Source organism: Brienomyrus brachyistius, chromosome 6 (genome assembly GCF_023856365.1).
Source record: "Brienomyrus brachyistius isolate T26 chromosome 6, BBRACH_0.4, whole genome shotgun sequence".
NCBI classification, from domain to species: domain Eukaryota; kingdom Metazoa; phylum Chordata; class Actinopteri; order Osteoglossiformes; family Mormyridae; genus Brienomyrus; species Brienomyrus brachyistius.
In genome coordinates, this window is record NC_064538.1 from 26,363,903 (window position 1) to 26,383,157 (window position 19,255).

The 19,255-nt window shown below is 38.2% G+C and overlaps 1 protein-coding gene across 4 annotated transcripts in view; it reads left to right on the forward strand.

Moving 5' to 3' along the window:
* Nucleotides 1-14,859, forward strand: part of LOC125745414 (macrophage-stimulating protein receptor-like) — a 31,863-nt gene extending 17,004 nt beyond the window's left edge. For 3 of the 4 annotated variants that reach the window (XM_049018291.1, XM_049018289.1, XM_049018288.1), the window contains 17 exons: nucleotides 76-246; nucleotides 392-552; nucleotides 1,033-1,168; nucleotides 1,358-1,494; nucleotides 1,794-1,973; nucleotides 3,453-3,546; nucleotides 3,797-4,015; nucleotides 4,369-4,515; nucleotides 5,260-5,413; nucleotides 5,713-5,805; nucleotides 6,003-6,212; nucleotides 8,630-8,710; nucleotides 9,073-9,254; nucleotides 9,632-9,741; nucleotides 11,789-11,954; nucleotides 12,131-12,267; nucleotides 13,137-14,859. In XM_049018291.1, coding sequence (XP_048874248.1) covers nucleotides 76-246; nucleotides 392-552; nucleotides 1,033-1,168; nucleotides 1,358-1,494; nucleotides 1,794-1,973; nucleotides 3,453-3,546; nucleotides 3,797-4,015; nucleotides 4,369-4,515; nucleotides 5,260-5,413; nucleotides 5,713-5,805; nucleotides 6,003-6,212; nucleotides 8,630-8,710; nucleotides 9,073-9,254; nucleotides 9,632-9,741; nucleotides 11,789-11,954; nucleotides 12,131-12,267; nucleotides 13,137-13,368 — 2,610 coding nt within the window. In that variant the 3' untranslated portion in view covers nucleotides 13,369-14,859. Of the gene's footprint in view, nucleotides 1-75; nucleotides 247-391; nucleotides 553-1,032; nucleotides 1,169-1,357; nucleotides 1,495-1,793; nucleotides 1,974-3,452; nucleotides 3,547-3,796; nucleotides 4,016-4,368; nucleotides 4,516-5,259; nucleotides 5,414-5,712; nucleotides 5,806-6,002; nucleotides 6,213-8,629; nucleotides 8,711-9,072; nucleotides 9,255-9,631; nucleotides 9,759-11,788; nucleotides 11,955-12,130; nucleotides 12,268-13,136 lie in introns of those variants that run through there. The other variant, XM_049018292.1, reaches the window with a different exon arrangement.
* The last annotated feature ends 4,396 nt before the right edge of the window (nucleotides 14,860-19,255 follow it).

Genomic DNA, 19,255 nt, shown 5'->3' on the forward strand with positions numbered 1-19,255 from the left:
TAACTGCCAGTAGCAGGATGGGTGTCTCACCTGGTCTCTCAAACTCTCTGCCCCTCTTCTTGCATTGTTCACCAGATGTTCAGTATACCCCCGAAAGGCCCAGGATGTCGTCACTTTCTGTCATGTGGCCTTTGCCTGACCGCACCCAAATTCATGGGGTGTGGCTGGTGCGACAGGGAATGTTCCTGGAAGGAGAACTGCAGCAGTAAATGGAGGACAAAGTCCTGTCCACCTGTCATTACCGAGGTGAGACGCTGACCTGGGGATCAGAGAGCGGAATGCAGTGGGATTTCTCCACATTTACAGATTCCAGCTTAACAGCATTGTTTAACAAGTCTGAAGGAGTATGATAAGGATCTTTGTGCCGTTCTTTCTGTTGTGCTTCCTACAGTTTCTTCCAAAATCAGCACCTCCTAATGGTGAAACAGAGCTGACGTTGTTTGGCTCGGAGTTGATGTCACCCTTACAGTCTGCTGTCAGTATGAGAACTCATAGGGTAAAAGTCGGAGAGGCTGACTGTAAAGTGCTGCCTGAGAAAAGCAACAGCACCCAGTGAGTAATACACAGCACAACAAATAACTGCAAGTACTGTAACACACAGAAAATGAGATACTCAAAGGGATGTGAGGCTGAACCTTAGGAAGAGTGATAGATTCAGTGAACATTCAGTTAACCAAAACAATAAAAATGTATATATGTATTTTGGTAAATAGGAAATAGAATATAAACTTGCAATACTTAGTTACTTCTTCCAGTATAACTATATTTAAAGAAATGACAGGATATTAAAAATGTACAGTACTAGTGAAAGGTCCATTTCTTTCTAGTCTCTGAAAGTTTTTTTTTTTTTGCTCTTCTCATGAAAAAGAATGAACAAAAATATGAAATATTACTCCCTAGTGACTCACTGACAAAAAATCTGTATAAAATTTCATTTTGTCCAGGTGACTTAAGTGCTAAGCAACGGTCAGCCAATTGAGCAGTGGAAGATAAGTGAGTCATTATTAATCTCCTTTCGCAAATCTTTCCCAGAATAACGTGCCAGATACTTCAGGGGAATGCCAACTTGTCTCAGCTTGTCTCTATCTCTGTGGGAGTACATGAAGATCCAGCAGAGGGATGCTACAACGTCGATGGTGAAACTGAAATGCATGGATTTATGTTTGTGGTAAAACCTTTGACAGAATTACAGCTTTTCATTTAATAAAGAACAATTAATCAAAACAAAACACTAGGCACATTTTTACTTTATTTTGCTCTCAGCCAGAAAACATACTTTGAAGTAAGCCTAGAAAAGCTATCAGTTTTTAAGTATTCAAAATATATAATGTACAAATTGTCTATACTGTCTTCCCAGGAGCCACAGATCACAGAAATTCTCCCAGAATATGGGCCATATGTTGGGGGAACGCTGATTACAGTCAAAGGACCCTACCTCAATGCTGGAAGGAACAGACGTGTAACACTTGGCAATGAGACCTGCAAGATTGAGAGGTGAAGGATAATTTATCGGGCTCTAAATAGAATGTAAATAATCTGCTTGTCTGCATATGAAGCCGGTTATTTTACCTGTGGTGAGAAATCGTGGTTCTGCCCAGCAGAGATTGCTCATCTCTATTTACCTGTGTTTACTTGTATCACATATGTGCTTATGCGGTAATGACAAAGTGTGGAATTATAATCATTCTGAATTGGTAGTTAATACCCAGCAATTCAAATGTTTAGCCTTTTAGATATTATGAAAGCATGTTGCTACTCTATAGATGTTTATCTTAAGTTTATGTGCCTTGCAGTGTGTCAACGGGCAGCGGGAACTTTTCTTCCATTGTGTGCTTGTCACAGCCTGCGGCATCCCCCAGACAAACTTCTCTATCTGTATACATTGACCAATCTGCAGTGTTCACAACCCAAGTGTTCCACTACAAGGAGAAGCCCACGATAACAGAAGTGCGCCCGGATTGCAGCTTTAAAAAGTATGAACGGGTTTTCAACATTGTTTCAGAAGAAAGAAAGAGATTGAAGTTGTTAAGGGGGAGCATTTGAGAAAACCTTTTAGAATTTATTCTTCTCTTGATCATATTCGTCTTAGCATCAGCATTTTTCTTCCTAAATATCATGTGGGGTTACAATTTCGTGTTTGTGTTTTGTACAACTACAACCAACAAATAGATTTGAAAAAGTTAATTATTTAGGTAACTTCTAATCATGTAATTTATTCACAATGTAACAAATTATTGTATTGAGTCAGAACAAAAGTAAGATTGGCTTAATTTCAGCCAGAAAAATCCATAGTTGGACATCAATAACTGCTACCTGCTGTTTCTGGAATCATGTATTACCATGCTATACATCCCTAGGTTAAACCCTGATTGAGATGGATGTTGTAATCATGCAGTACAAGATAAAACTGTTGTAATATGTTGTGTTTCCATTTCAAAAGGCCTGTTGAGAAAAGTAATTTGATAAACAGAGGATGATTTGATAAACAAGGAAAAAGTATATGAACCCTTTGGTATTACCTAGTTTTCTGCATTATAAAATGTGAAGTGATCTTTATCTAAGTTACAAGAGCAAACAACATGCTTAAGCTAATAATACACAAACAATTGTCTTTCACATTTAATTAAACACCAAAATATATATTCACAGTGCTGTGGAAAAAGTAAATAAACCACTTTTTAAAAAATTGCTTATTGACAGTCATGCTCATTAACAGTCATGAAACTCTGAAATTATGTATATTTTTAACATTTTTATTTGATTTTGACTGTCATTACCACAACACAATATTTTTCGTATTTCATTGAAACTTGATATATTTTTGAAACAATGTGGCAAACCTGAAGAAACACAACACATAGATTCTACACATGCATTTAAAAGCAAACTACCATTTTTTGATTGATTAAATTAACCTTAAATACACCGTTGCGGTAATGATACAGAGGTTTCAGAAATGAGGTTGATGGTTTCATGAGAATCACCCTTTTATGTTGGCATGTTGTGCCTTTTTTACTGAATGTGCTCCCCAAACAATTCAACCTTCATCAGTCCATAACACATTTTCCCAGTATCATTGTGGAATGTGAAGGTGGTGTTTTTTGGAGACCAGTCATCTGCGTGAGAGAATCCTTGTCCTACGAACTTACTGTTATCTCATGTTACATGTTGTGTTTCTCTGTGTGATAGCCTTTTTGGCATAGGCTCTGAATTATGGTGAACCTAATTGAATAATGGTTATGAAAAGGGAGGGATGTTCATTGCTATAACTGTTTAACATATTAAAATTGTCCCTATAAAATAAATCTAGCTGGTACTGCTATTGTAATGATTTCCTAGAATTAAGCTATAATGAAAACTGCTATTAAAATGATACTTAAAGTTACTGCTACCTATATCAGATTGTGGATCTGCATCTGACTTGTTTATAATACTTTATATCTTTGATTAAGTGGATCCCTGATCACCATCAAAGGTAGCCATCTGGATTCTGTTTACAAGACCATCGTCAGATTTAAGCCCAAATTCCGGGACCCTGTACAGAGGGTACGTTTTATCTATCCTTCCTTTAATATTTTACATTGACTGACTATTCTCAACTTGTGCTGATTAATGCAATAGTCTTTATAAATTTTATGACAATGTAATTTCTAAATACACAAAGAAGTTGCTATGAATCCAGTATGCTCCAGTTTCTGTTGAAGGCCTAACTTGCCTTAAGACTTAGACATCCAGTTGCAATGAGGAGGACTATAATCCCCCTTAACGATTGTCTGTGTTTGTCATTCGGCCTCAGGATTGTATCAGGACAACCAATTACACATTTCTGGAATGCATAACTCCTTCCGTGCCGGGAGAGGACTCAGTAGAAGGAATACTGTCCTTTGACATGGATGGTGCACGACAGCTCTGGAATCAGACATTCTGGTACCATCCTTATGCGGAACCTTTTGCCTTCCATCAGGATAATAAAACACTGCGACTGTCTTCTATCGAAGATGAAGTGACTGTATCTGTAAGTGTGAAATTAGGGATTCTGATCTTAGGCTTGCCAGTTTTTACATGAAAAGGAAAAACAAGCTTATGACTGACTTGAACACGAAGGCTAAACAAGTTTTTGTACCAGACAACGGTAAACGGTATTTCGCTATACTTCTTAATTGCAGAGCTGGTAAAAAATTACTAGACCAGATGTGTCATTTTTTTGACCTGGAATAATTATGAGACTTGTGTTTACATCACAATTGTTTACAGTGTGTTCAGTGTACTTCCGTGACAGTATATTCAACTTGAATTACAAAAATGACACAAAAGACAAAATGACCAGGATGGTAGATGTTATCAGACATTCTACAACTATGTTTTCAGCACAGCAGACTCAACTTGGTGAATTCTTGCATGAAAATTATGATGACAGTGGGAGGAGTGGACTGTAATGTTAAAATCCTGGACAACAAAATCACCTGCAGAATCCCTAAAAACATGATTGTACCTAATGAAGGTTTGCCTGTGCAGGTGAGTTTTTTTTGCATAAGGCCTATTATCCAGAGAGCTTTTTACTGTCTTCTGAGTTATATTCTGCTTACCATTAGATAGTTTCTGATATCATGTATACTACTTCATTACTGGGATAATGTATTTTGTTGAGTACAAGGGTAAAGAATTTTTCACAACGGTTGAAATAAAAAAGAGGCACATATCTAGATCACTTCCATTACCTTCCATTTCCTAGATAAGTGATATCTGGATTGTTTGAAGGCTGATCAATATTATATACCTTCATCCATCCATCCCTCTTCTGTACCCACTTGTCCTATTCAGAGTTGTGGGGGGTCCAGAGCCTATCCCAAAAGCTATGAGCACAAGGCAGGGAATAATCCAGGATGTGGCACCAGCCAATTATAGGACACACACACCATTCACGCATACATTCACACCTATGGGCAATTTGGAAACTCCAATTTACCTTGGCATGTTTTTGGACTGTGGGGCAAAACTGGAGTATGTTGAGGAAACCCTACGATGACACAGGGAGAACATTCAAACAGCACACTTGGTGCCACGGCAGAGACTCAAACTCTAGTTCCAGAGGTGTGAGGCAACAGTGTTAACTACTGTACCACCTTCATATGTACACAAAAGCATATAATTGTATTTTCAAACAAAAAAAAGAATACTGGAGAGCAAGCAACATTTATGAGATGTTTGGGGGATTCAAGAGTGTACTGTCTGGGACTAAACAGTGTTCAATTGTGCCAGGTGTCTGTAAATGGGCAGGTGCATGAAGTTGGCAGGGTGATTATTTCCACTAACAACGCTGAGGTTGGCATTGTACTGGGAATCCTTTGTGCCCTGGCCACTGGGGCCCTTTTATCCTTCCTCATCACAAAATATCTGAGAAGGAAAAAGGAAGGTAAGAGCTGTCATTAGTTTCAATATTCTGTTTCTGTTCATTTTTAACAGGCGAACTGTTGTGATAGGTAGACTTTTTGTGTAAATATCCAGTGCTAAACATTGATACTCAAGAAGTTGCTGTTGTATCAGAGTTTGGCACATAATGTGAAAGATTGTGAATCCTTTTCCCATTTAAGGGAAAAGTTGTATGAGGTGCAATAGAATATAGAATTCTTGGGTCAGTGACACTGTATCACATCCCTTAAAATCTTTGATTCCTGTTCTCGAGTAAAGCAAAACATTTGTGGGAATTTTCAGCTAAACTGGTGGAGCACCGCCTCTCTCACCTTTCCAGCTATAACCAGACCCACAGCACTGTAGAGAGGTCATTGGTGGGTGACTACAGACAAGGTGAGACCACAGATAAATAAACATAATACAGAGGAAGTTGGTTAAGGATAGATTGAGGAAAGTAATGCATGTGACAATATTTGTTTTGACCCACATTTCCAAAATTATTATTTGAGTCTACACATTAGCAGAATCAGAACATTAAATACGGTTGCCATGCATTCCTCATTCACCCCCTTTCATGCATCCCCTTTCAGAATCAGTCATGGAAACCCCAAGCTTCTCAACAATGGCAGCCCAATCAGGCCTGTCCTGTAGCAGCAACTTTGACACTTTGTTCACCCCACTCATGCCCCCTGAAAAGATCTCTGTCTCCTGTCTGCGCCCAGAGCTTTTGGAGGAAGTGAAAGATGTGCTGATTCCATCAACGGCACTCCGTGTGCACTACGATCAGATCATTGGAAGGGGTTGGGGTTCTTTTAAGCTATCTGTACCAGTTATATAAAGAATATATATACAGATGCTCCTCAGCTTACGATGGTGTTACCAATGAACCCATTGTGTTGAAAATATTGATGAATTGCAGTTGAATATGAATATGATACTATATGATGTGATATAAACTTAGGTGGCCTTCCAGCTTGCAGGGAAACATTTTGGGGGTGGTGGCCGGATTGGCACTACAACATAAAAAACTTCACACAGCTCCAAGAAGGCAGACAGGACTTATTTCTGCTTTTTGTGGGAGTAGCTCTACTGCAGCTGCCCATAGGAAGGCGGGACGCAACATGAATGGGATAGGGAAGCCTTCAGAGGCACCATCCCTGAAGAGTCAAAACCGTCGGAGAGCTAATAGGGTCAAGTTTGTTGGGGATTTCAACTGGTGTGGTGCTGAGGCGTTGCCTGCTACACGGTAGCACTCAGGTCCTAATCTGAAGCAGCTCACCTGGGTAGGTGCATGGAACATCTTGTCTGTCTGGCATGATGACCATTTTCCGCTGCTGTCGGAGGAACTTCATAAACTATGCATTTCAGGCATGGAACTCTCTGAGGTACACAGACCAGGGTGTGGCCAGCTCTCTGTAGGTGGGTACAGCTATAATTGGTCTTGTCTCTCTGATGGCTGCCATACTCGGGGAGTAGCTGATGCTGTGGTGCATGGCCTCCTCCCGATGATGTCCAATGTCACTCCTTCTAACACGCGTATTAGGAGACTCAGATTAAGGCATTCGTTGTGTATCTTGTCAGTTGTCTCTGTGTGCTACAACCGCAGTGAGTGATTTTTAGTGACCACTTGCACTGACAGAGCTGGCTATGAGGATTGTGTCCATCCCCACGGGTCTAGCAACTGTGGTGAAAGTGGCTCCATGTTCCTTAACTTTGCAAAAGGTCAGGGTCTGCAGGTCTCTGGATCCTGGTTCTAACACTAAATATTGGAAGTGTAGTGAATGAGATCAGTCACATCCTTGTAGGGACTTGGAAATCCTGCTTTGGTTGCTCACTCTAATATTCCGTGTGATGACGTCATCATTTTTTCAGCGGTAGGTACGGGTTGGGTGCGAATATGCGGTTTTCGCGGCTAGCTCTGCATTCAACTTATGAGATATCCGCCGTTTTGAATAATTTATTTATCCTTGATTTTTTACCGGATCAAAATCGGTTCAGTATTCGCAGAGCAACAACAATTTGAAAACAAGGTAACTTTCACGCACTAAATAAAAATCGAAAGAATCGTGGGGCATCGATTATTTGTGCACAGGCATATTTATTGCACCCTAAATGTGAAAATTGCCAACTATGATGACGATTAATGCATGCCCACGCTATACAATCGTGTGCCCACTTCAGGATGATTGAAGATTGAAGGGATTTTATGTGCTGTACGGAGGATGGATCAATGTCATGTGACCACCGATCTGGCTCCTGATTGGTTGGACATAATGCCAGTTAATGTAGATACCCCCAAGTAAATTTTCATTTCAACATTCAACAACAAAAATCACTAAGATTGGTTAGATATTGGCAAAGTTATGGTTGTTTAAGTGCACCATACCCTATTTACAATTTCTTACATTTATTGAATGAGGCGCAGGCTGCCCTCCGCCTATGCAGAGCGAAGTTGTTCTAAGTAGTCACAGTTTTTTCTGCAGTTCTAATTGTAATTACATTAGAACAAAAATCCAATTTCAGGCATATTAAATCTTCAATATCTCTGGTTCTATTAAAGATATATTGACAAATGAGGTATCATTTTTTATGGTTTCTTAACCTCTTTCCATTAAAATAGGTGTGAAGTTAATCAAGACACCTTGGTAAAAAAAATTTCAAAGTCCCTACATCCTTGTGGGAAGATGCTGGAGGCTCCTACAGAACTGCAGGATCTACAGAAGTCTTCAGTTTGTGAATTATGACTAATTGTTGCTGCTACTCTGAAGACTTAGCTTAGCTCTAGTAGGCTACCACTTTCTAGGAGAATGAGGAAAAATCTGTGCTGTTCCAATGCATGGTCCCCAACATGACCTTACCAGGCATTGAGCAGGCTTTGGAAAATTTGGTTAAACACAGAAAAGCACACTGTGCAATACAATGTTACGCACTGTATGAGATGTTTACATTCACTATTGCTTCACTGGCAGGAAGCATGGGTGGGTTTGATGCTGCCATTGCCCAGCATGAGTTGGAAGTCTTGTATGGCATATTCCTAGCCCAGGAACAGATCATAATTCAAAATTTAATATCTACTGAATGTGCACCGCTATTGCACCATCATAAAGATGAATTAAAGATGAACCGTCGTAATATGAGGAGCATCTGTAATATGAGAATCTGCAAACGGAATACAAGCTCTTCTCTGTTTGATACCTTTAATATATGTTTTTTTTAGGTCACTTTGGGACAGTATATCACGGTTATTTCACAAATGAGAACAACCAGTTAATTCATTGCGCTGTAAAGTCATTAAACAGTGAGTAAAGGATTTGTTTTATATGATATTGAACACATCTGATCTGTGGGGTTTCGTAATGAACAAGAGACAGCAATTATAATTGTTACCCATTGCAGAATCACTTAACATCTCAATAATGCATATACCAGTAAGACTTGACCACTGCATGACTTTTATAGTCAGCACTGAACCTTTCCTCTACAATCTATCATTTCATTTGTAATATAAAAAAATGGGAATGTGAATCAGTGTGATATTGCTTCCCTCTGTCTCCGGCCAGACAGCCATATACATTGAATTGTAAACAGCTAATAATGAGATTATGTGCATAAATACATTGTCGGTTAGAAAGATATTGATACTTATGTAAATCCACACAGGAATCACAGAAATGGAGGAAGTGGAGCAGTTCCTGAAGGAGGGAATCCTAATGAAAGAGTTTCATCACAATAATGTTCTCTCCCTACTGGGTATCCTCATACCTCAGGAAGGGCTCCCCCTGGTGGTGCTTCCTTACATGAAACATGGAGACTTGCGCAATTTTATTCGCAGTCAACAGAGAGTAAGTGAGGAAAAGGATATCAAGAAATCTCATAGGAAAACTTTTGGGAGAGATTCAGTTAAAATTTTTTTTATTATTTATTATTAAGGATATTTTATAGCAGCTTTTGTGTGTTTAACACATGCATAAAATGAAAAAAGTTCAAATAAAGGTCATTTGGGCTAATGAAGATATTAATGAAAAACTTACAGTAATCCTTGTAACTAAAGAATATGGCAGTTTTATTTCTCTTAATATTTATTTTTTATGGCTGATGCCTGAGCTACTTACTGTTATTCTTAATTACACCCCTGCTAATGTCAGCAGTAGTAGGTCTAAAATGGATCCCTGATGTCTCTGTCTGACTCTACGGTTGAAATTTTTCATTTTTCTCCCAGAATCCAACTGTGAAGGATCTCATTGGCTTTGGCCTGCAGGTTGCCAAGGGCATGGAGTGTTTGGCCCTGAAGAAATTTGTACACAGGGATTTGGCAGCACGGAACTGCATGTGAGTCACAGCTACTGGTATGCATAGAAGCAAGACAGATACTTGCCTGGAAGTTTTTAATCTATTCATAACTGCCTACACAGAACTTTCCTCCCCTCCTGGAAATCCTTGGTGTCTCCTGTAAATTGACAGTAGCTTCCTGACACCCAGAAATGATATCCTGGAAAACGTATATATTTTTGTGAACAGTTCAGGCATTTTTATGTCAGCGCAATAACTCAAAAAATGTTTGATGGATATTTTTCAAACTGTAAACATATTGTATGGATTGACACAAATCACACAAAATGGAGCAATGCCACATATTGAAGCAATACACTTGAGCTTGTTATTGTAAAAACAATCTTTTTCAACCTGTGCAAATTTGTATGAGACAAATTACACCAAAATTGAAGCAATTACACTTAGTGACAGTAAAAGGAAGGGTGACCACAGAAGAAAATTGACCTTGTGAATCCAGTAACTACAGGCAGTCACCGAATTAAACTCGTACTTGGGTGAATGGTCTACCATAACCATAACTCTGTTATATTCAAAATTCGGGTTAGATAAAATAGTTTGTAATAACGTCCTGAAAACATTGCGTGCCTTCAGTGATTAGTCGGTTTAAGGTACAGTATAGTACTGTATTTAGTTACAATTATTATTATTGTTATTATGTACTGTGTTATTATTTTTCCGACTTACCTGCTTAAAGACAGACTTCAACAGGAACAGATTCATAACATGGGTACTGCCTGTATTTGTTCTTTGTACTTTCTTTGTTTTATTTTTGATGGATCTTGTTGCCACTTTAAAAAAATATATATTATGTGAATAAAAATCTACAATTGATTTCGTTTCAAGACAGATCACCTCAAAACTGAAAGAGAAGCACTAGGTGGCAGCAGTGACTGGAAAAGGTGGCTGCAGAAGCCATCTTTTCAAAGGAAGCGATGGATTTTTCAGAATATTCAAAAAAAGCTTATTTAATTTTAAGATAGCATGCAAAGTAATAAAATACAAAACAGTAAAAGTGCAAGTATATTATGAGTATTCTCCATGTCTACTAATTGATTCAGACCTTGATTTTTGACCCACAGTTCGGTTCATACAGTCTTTTTGTTGCGTTTTTTTTTTTTTTTTTTTGCATTTTTAACAAATTGTGTATTAGATATGACACAATTCCCATCCTTATACACCACTGGTTAACCAAAATGTTCCCACACTGCTGATTTGTGTGTGCCCAGGGGTCTGCAATCTCAATATTATTCATCTTGAGCTTATGAAATTAGCCTGACTTTTACTGCATGCATGAGCAGTCGATCATGATTGAACCAAAATAGTTTTATAAAATGTACGGCTTGTGCTAGCTTTAAGTAGAATAATAATTTTGTGATTTACAAGTGTTTATTATGAAATGAAAAATTAGTTTTGTAACACTAGTAATGTAATGAGAGCTGAACAGGATACACCTGTTAATATCCATAGAACCACAACACAAGATTGTGAAATGAAATAGATAATTAATATGTACCATTAAAAACTTATTGCTTATTAATGATCTCTTTCATTTTGGCAGGCTTGGGTGGTATTACGGTAATACGGTATACTGCAGAATTTTAGTCCCATGAAATTTATCATGGGCAAATCCCCTGCTAAGATACTGGAATAACATTGCTCTTGAAAATAGCATATATTGTGGTTGGCATTTAATGGCATTGTGGTATTAGGCCTGTTGTAGTGGGATAGAGAGAGAGATTGGGAGGTGTGGGAGGAGTGGGGATTAGATGGGAGGTGGCAGGACCGTCTGGGGAATCCATCTTTGTCATTCCAACAGCATAAAGTATTTCCTCTCTTATGCTGTGTGTGTGTGTGTGTGTGGGGGGTGGGGGGGGTCCTCTCTCATCCATCTCCCTGAAATTAATATGCCAAAGATCGAATGTCTACTTAATTATCAATGATGGAGTTCATCTTGCTGCTATATGGTAGCATTTTTTATTTAAAAAAGTAGCCATTAAGAGTAGAAACACAAATAAAAATATTGACATTCTTCTCAACTTGGCAGGCTAGACGAGTCATACACTGTGAAGGTGGCGGATTTTGGCCTGGCTCGTGATGTTTTTGATAAGGAGTATTACAGTGTCCAAGACCACAAGAGAGCCAAACTACCAGTCAAATGGATGGCTATTGAAAGTCTACAGACACAAAAGTTTACAACAAAGTCAGATGTGGTGAGTGTACTAGCACCTTTTTGGCAATAAGAGGGGTTTAAAGTTACCTAATAGGGTGTATCAATTTATCCAATATTGTCATTTTAGAATTGAAATGTCTACTCTTGGTTAAAATCTGTTGTACTCCTGTTAATCTCCTGTAATTCAGTTGTAATGCTGGCATATCTTTTGCACAGTGGTCCTTTGGGGTTCTTATGTGGGAATTGCTGACCAGAGGAGCAAACCCCTACCCAGATGTCGATCCCTATGACATAACTCGTTACTTGTTTAAAGGACGCAGACTTCCCCAGCCAGAGTTCTGCCCAGACTCTCTGTAAGTTACAGTGTTAATGTAATTTTAGTTGAGTTTGATAGTGGAATCTGATGCAGTCAGGCATTTCTCTCCCATATTGCTTACATGACATGTGAATCTGGTCTATGCAGAACCATTCCTTTATATTTTACATTTACATCTGCAGTTTACGCATTTAGAAGATGCTTTGTCCAAAGGAATGAACAAGTGAGGTAAATCGCACACTGCAAACAATTGTGCTGGCAAAGAAACAAGTAGGCATAAGTGCAGCTGGACTGAGCTTCCAATGAATGTCCAGGAACAGGTGTAAGCAGTATAGGGACAGGAGCTACACAGCAACTTCTAACAAAGTAATAACCTAATAAAACTATTTAAGGGCCAGAGATACAACATTCTTCCTATGAAGTCAGTGCACCACGTTGACTACGAGTACAGAATGTCACCTTACCACCTAATTTATCCCAGACCTTGAGATGTGCTGTTTTTGCAAGATGTTGGAGTGGATTCAAGTGTTTTGGCTGCTCAGTGTACATATAGTATAATATATACTACGTATATAACTTCTGTATTATGAGAACTGTGATGGGCTGGCCCACCATCCTGGGTTGTTCCCTGCCTCGTGCCCATTGCTTCCCGGATGGGCTCCGGACCCCCCGCGACCCAGAAGGATAAGCGGTTTGGAAAATGGATGGATGGATTATGAGAGAAATTCTCTTACATTCAAGGATAGCGTATGTTTTGCTTGGAATAGAAAATACTCTAATATCTGATTTAAGGCTATAAATAAGAGCATAAAGACACATCTAAGGTCCCTTAAATATGTGCATGCATTTTGAATTTGTAACATGGCTGGTTAAATATGAAAGTAACAAATTCATCTGCTCATGCAGGTATGCCATCCTGCTGCAGTGCTGGGACCCTGATCCAGAGAGAAGACCTACTTTTGCCACCCTGGTCACTGAGATCAGTGAGATCATCTCTGGCTTGGAGGGGGAGCACTACATCAACTTAAAAGTCAGTTATATCAATCTGGACATGCCACATCCCTACCCAGAACACTCAGACTCTGCCTGCGGATGTGACTCCCCCACCACTGACAGTTCCTGTTCCACTCCGTCCTGAAAGTGTCCGCATGATTGCACAACCTTAGCAACTGTCACCCCAAACACTGACTGCAGCAACACTGTTGTCATACCATTCCTGCCATAACGTGTTCTTGCAAAGCCTGTTACGAAAAATCTTCTGATCCAGTTGTTCACTGGCATCTGCCACAGTACTTGTCCAAGTCCGTTTGGTGAAGCAGCTCGGAAATGGTCCCTGCAGTGGGAGTCTGTATGCCTTTTTTTTGGCAGTTTGCACAAGCGGATGCTTTAAGTGATTTTGCTGTGCTTCCATGTGTCACTTTGAATAGTCAAACTTTGGATGATGTTGATGCCGACCACATGCCTGGCATTCTTCATATCTGAAATACAATGTGGCAGCTCGATATCCATGGAGATGCACCTCGTACCACTAACATCTTTTTTATTCATACATAATGTTTTATATTTACTAATGAATGCAATAAATAAATATGATTTACAACACAGCATATATTTGCTGTCTCCTGTTTATCTTATTTAAGGTTTAATGTTAATCTTACATGTCTTACAAATAAGATTTAATGTCAATCTTACATGTGGTTTGAGTTGTAAAGGAATAACCTATTGATTCGTCCATAATGGAATATATTTAAAATGACTTGAAATGAGCAGATCAATAAGAAAAAAAGGTTTGAAATGTTCTTTGTGATATAGTAAGCAGGTGGTTCAAAATGTTTGACCCATGTAGCTCTATAAAAACCTTATTTTTTTAAAACATTTTAAATTAGGACAATTAATAGAAGATTTTGACAGCAGCAATATGAGTAATATGCTGGCTAGATGTGTGGTCGTTTGTTGGTAAATTTAGCATCACCTATGAACAAAGCCTGTTTTTTTCACATGCTTTTTCTCATTCTCCATTTCTTACGTTTTTTTACGTTAAAGTTCTATGGTTCTCTTAGAATTAGATTCTCTTAGAAGGTCGTGTTGATGTTTTGTATAGTATTTTCCAACAGGGGGCAGTATATCCTGCATTTGCTGAGAATGCTAAGCATATCAAAGACCATGGCAGCACAACAGACAAAACAGACACAATAGATAAGATAATAAATTAATACTTCTTGGCAGTTATTTCTTAGTGTTGTAATATTTAATATGCATAACGAAAGAGCTGTTTACCATTTAATACGATTTTTACGTTTAGGAAAATAACACGACAAAGTTGGTATCAGCCATCAGAATTAGAAATCAGTTGCTCATTAGCATGCTTTTGCGTCAGCATATTTTGTTTAAACCTTTCACACTTATGTAACAGTGAAAGGGCCATACATGTCTAGCATCATGCTACAGTGTCCAAAGCTGAAAACGGAATAGTCAGTGTCTTTTTTGAACCATAATATTATACACAAATATCAGTCTGTCATTAGCACATCAGCTGAACAAAAGCAGAATGCAATTAGTGCATCAATGCTTTTATTATATAAAAGTTCTTGACAAGTGGTGTGTCATTAAAGTTATCTGCGTATCAGAAGATTTCTGCTGTGTTTTTTCCTGTAATATACTTTTTCTGGTATGTCATTTATTTATTTTGTGATAATTTGCCGACTTTAGTTCTTTTTTTATTGTAAACAATATGGATAATAGCTGAATTACATTATGTTTAAGAAGAATGATGTAATGTTTAGTATTATTATTGTTGCCATGATTATGTAATTCAGGAGAATGCTTTTGCTAGGTTATGTTCTTCCAGAAACTTAATGTAAATTATAAAAACATATTTTTAAGAATTGTAGTATAGCAGTGATTAAGTAACAAATTTACACTGGCAAGCCAATAATGTTTGATGGTGGGAATTCATTTTAAATTATGCAATATAGTTTTGATTAAGCAGTAGTATTACTATGGCCTAACACTGCATTCTGCAGTATTCTGTCTGGGATAGACTTTGCACAACTGTATAGTGGGTAAACCGATATGGAAATTAGGATAAGATTATAATATTAATCATGCTTTGTGGTCAGGACATTGTAAAATGTTTCCCTATCTAAAAATCTTTTCAATGCGTAGAGGATTGGAAACATCATTAACAGCCAGCCCTGTGAAATTATTCAAATTTCCTTACAGAAGTTACAGTCTTCACATGCTGAAATAGCTATACTTCAGCAACAATCGTATATCTACCAGCATAACCACAGTGTTCTCTTACGGGTTCTTTATGGGAGATTTAAAAAAACTAATTAGATGACAGATTTAAGTTTGTATTTCAGCCTGGAAGCACATGAATGCCTCATTACACATCTTATCCATCCATCCATTTTCCAAACCACGTATCCTGCTGGGTCACGGGGGGTCCGGAGCCTATCTCAGAAGCTTTGGGCACGAGGCAGGGACCAACTAAGAATGGGGGGCCAGCCTATCGCAGGGCACATTCACACACCAGTCACTCATACGGGCAATTTAGTAACTTAGAACATGCAAACTCTGCACAAATGTAATCCATGCCACCCTGTGCATCTTATTTCCTACCTATATTGCATTTACTAATATTTATGTTAATAATTGTAATACTGTACTATTACAGTTGTGCAAATGCCTAACATAATGATTAGCATGGCTTTACTGCTGAATTAAAGCAAGGTGATAAGCATGTTAACTGCTATGTCTATTTTGTCAGTGAAAATTGTAATTTGATTATTCAGACCATTTAATGTGGCTGTTGACTTTACAGTGGTTATTTTGTACACAAATCCGTAGTATCAACGTACTCTGAACAGTGGTATATCATTGCAGGCAATTACAGAAATAATATCTCAAACTGTGCCAGTGCCCTTATTCACACTTTAGAGACTGACACCAGCCCCAGGGGAGACTCACACAATGGTCTGCTGCACACTGGTTACATTTAAACCAAGTATAGCATTTGAAGGAGACAAGAAATGAATCACGGGCATATAGTAACGAGAAAAGAAAATGCAAGGGCTTTGATTTGGGTATGGATGGTAAGGACATGTTCCCACCAATACTGAGGGATTAATGTGGGCATTTTGGGGTCGGGGGGGCAAGGCTAGTCTGATTCCTACTAACCTTAGAAAAATGGATGTTCTTGTTTATCTTTGCATTTCTGAGATTAATAACTTCTTGTATTCTGGTATAACATAAAAATGTGTCAACTTTTGGGAAATTATTTAAAAAAATGTTGGAATCAGTGAATCAATCTTTAAATCCCTGCCATTAAGTTGTGTGGTGTGTAGTCTAACACACAGAAAAAACACCCTTTGTAAAAATTAAACCAAAAAATATAATGAAGGTGTTTTCTCAAACAAAGACTGATTTTGGATCCTGTATGACTGTATGTCTCCTGAACATTATTACAGATTATCATCCATGTACATTTCTCATGTGAAACAATGATTTTGGAGGCTTTGATTATTTCATACTGCAGGTTGTTTCATATTCTTCCAGAACCCAGTGGACAGTGATGCGCAATACTGGACTAGACAGGCAGAGGGCGGCAGCCTTGTCATTGCAAATTACTCTCCAGCTCTCTGACCAATCACAGCCTAAAAATGTAAAAGCCAAAAAGTAATAATAGTGTAGCTGGGTACATGTTTTTGCTCAGTGGTCATATTGGGGCAAAATAACACTGTATATTTGATAAAAGTTATCAAATATGTTGGAAGAATATGGTGAGATTTTCTATCCATCCATCCATCCCATCCATCAATCCATCCCCCAATCCATCTACATATATATGGTAGGAATTCAAGTCACATTTTGACTTCAACAGAAATAATTAAAATGACCTCATTGTGATATTTAAAAAGCAGAAGATACGGCATGAAGAGAGAAAAGAACACAATAAATATAGAAAATAATAGCATAAAATCCATACCAAAATGAAATAGATCTCAGATCTGCAGATTCCATTCTTCCAAACTTTGCATAAACATTGTATGGGTAAAGAACTGGAATTGATTCTTTGACAAATTGGGTAAAGCAAAGTATGACTGCAGAACAGACTTCACCTTGTGAACGTGATAACTCAAAAACTATTTGATGTGCTTTTCATCTTATTACCGCTTTTCAAAAACATTATATCGATGAAGATCTAGATCTAATTTAATTTTGAGACAAACCATTTCAAAACTGAAGCAGCAGCACTAGGTGGCAGCAAAGGAATGAAAGGGTGGCTGCAGATCTTGATCTTGTGAACTCTAATAGTATTCCATGGATCTTTTTCAGACTTCCCAGGAACATTGTAGAGGTAATGATCTGTGGTCCATTTCATTTTGCTAGAGGGGCCTAGATCTTGGGACATCACTTATAAGCCATGCATTATTGAAAAAAATAAAAAAATATAAGGCATCAAAAAGAGATCTTAACTGCTTTGTCCTCATTCACCTTGGAGGTTTTTTGTGGGAGGGGTGTTTTTTTGTGCTAGACTGTGCCTGCGCTATCAGTGGTCCCACTTCAGAAAGCACTAGAAGTTTATACAGTAGCTCCACTGAGTCAGCACCACTCAAGGTTTCTGCTTTGTCTGGCTTGTGTTCATATCCAAATGAAAAAAACAAGCCAATCTGTAAAACCTAAGGAAGGAGACAGGAGGAAGGTGATAAATGGAAGGCAAAAGAAAAGACCGGCGAGTGGACAGGATGACAGGCATGAAGAAAAGACGTTGGCAAATATTTATACTTTATCTTCAAGGCCATGCAGTAATGGTGGGTTTTCTGTATTTCATCTGTTTCATGAAAGAGATTCTGTGACCTTCTTTACCCGCAGTGTTTTTGAAGGCATATTATGTCAAAATGTCATAGAATTTCCAAAGCTTTGTGTTCTTACAGTGTGAAGGAAAAGTTTGTACCCTTTGTAATTACCTTGTTTTTTGCATTAATTGGTTACGTTCGTTAACTCTTCAATCATGTCACAAGTAAGGACAAACACACAAAGGACTCTAATCTATCTTCAGGTGCTTAAATGCAAAAGGTCCTTAAAAAATGACCTTTGTATGCATTTTCTCCCCTCATCAGCGAGGCCACGCCCACCACACATAACCCGAAAAAGAAGGTGCAGCTGTACAAGAAGAAGAATTTATTTATCGAGCAAGAAATAGGGGTTACGGCCTCAATGATCTAGGCAACAAGCAAAATGCATAACATGGACTATTTCATTTACATTGTGAACCTAATTGAAATCTGCAGAAACCCTTTTATTTTGAAAATCACACCATGGCAGTTACCACATGCCCGGTCATTCTCAAACATGTGAGAATCCTATGACAAAAACAAAATGTTCCAGTGAAATACATTGCTTGAATTTTGTGTAGAGCAACTAACATTAAATTTACTTATTAGGTATATTAAAATGTATCATTTATAGCTTTGATTTAATGATCCCTTAACCATTTTCTGCAAACAGGCACTATCGATGCAGTTTTTCAATCATTCGGCTTCATTGCAAGTAACACAACACAGACAATCTGTTAGTATACATAGTAGACATACATAAATGAATTGCTTTGTATTGTGAATGGTTTTACTCTGCAACGGGCATTATCCTGTAAGATACCTCGATAATCTCGCTAATTCATTTTCCCCCTCAAGAATGTCAAGCGGTCTATTCTCCGCAGCAGCAGAGCAACCCCATATCATGTGATGCTCCCTCCACTGTACTTCACCATTGAGATGATGTTACAGTGTTGGTATGTTATGCCCTTTTCGCACCTTCTTCTTCCGAAACAATTCAACCTTAGCTTCTTCAGTCCACAATTCATTTTCCTAGTGCTGTTGTTGGAGTGTGCAGGTGGTCTTTGGCAAACTATGAGCTATGTTTTTTCGGAGAATAGTGGCTTCCTCTGTGGTCTCCTGCCATGGACACCATGCCCATTCATTGTTTTTATGTGGTAATGAGCAGTGATGTTAACCATTATC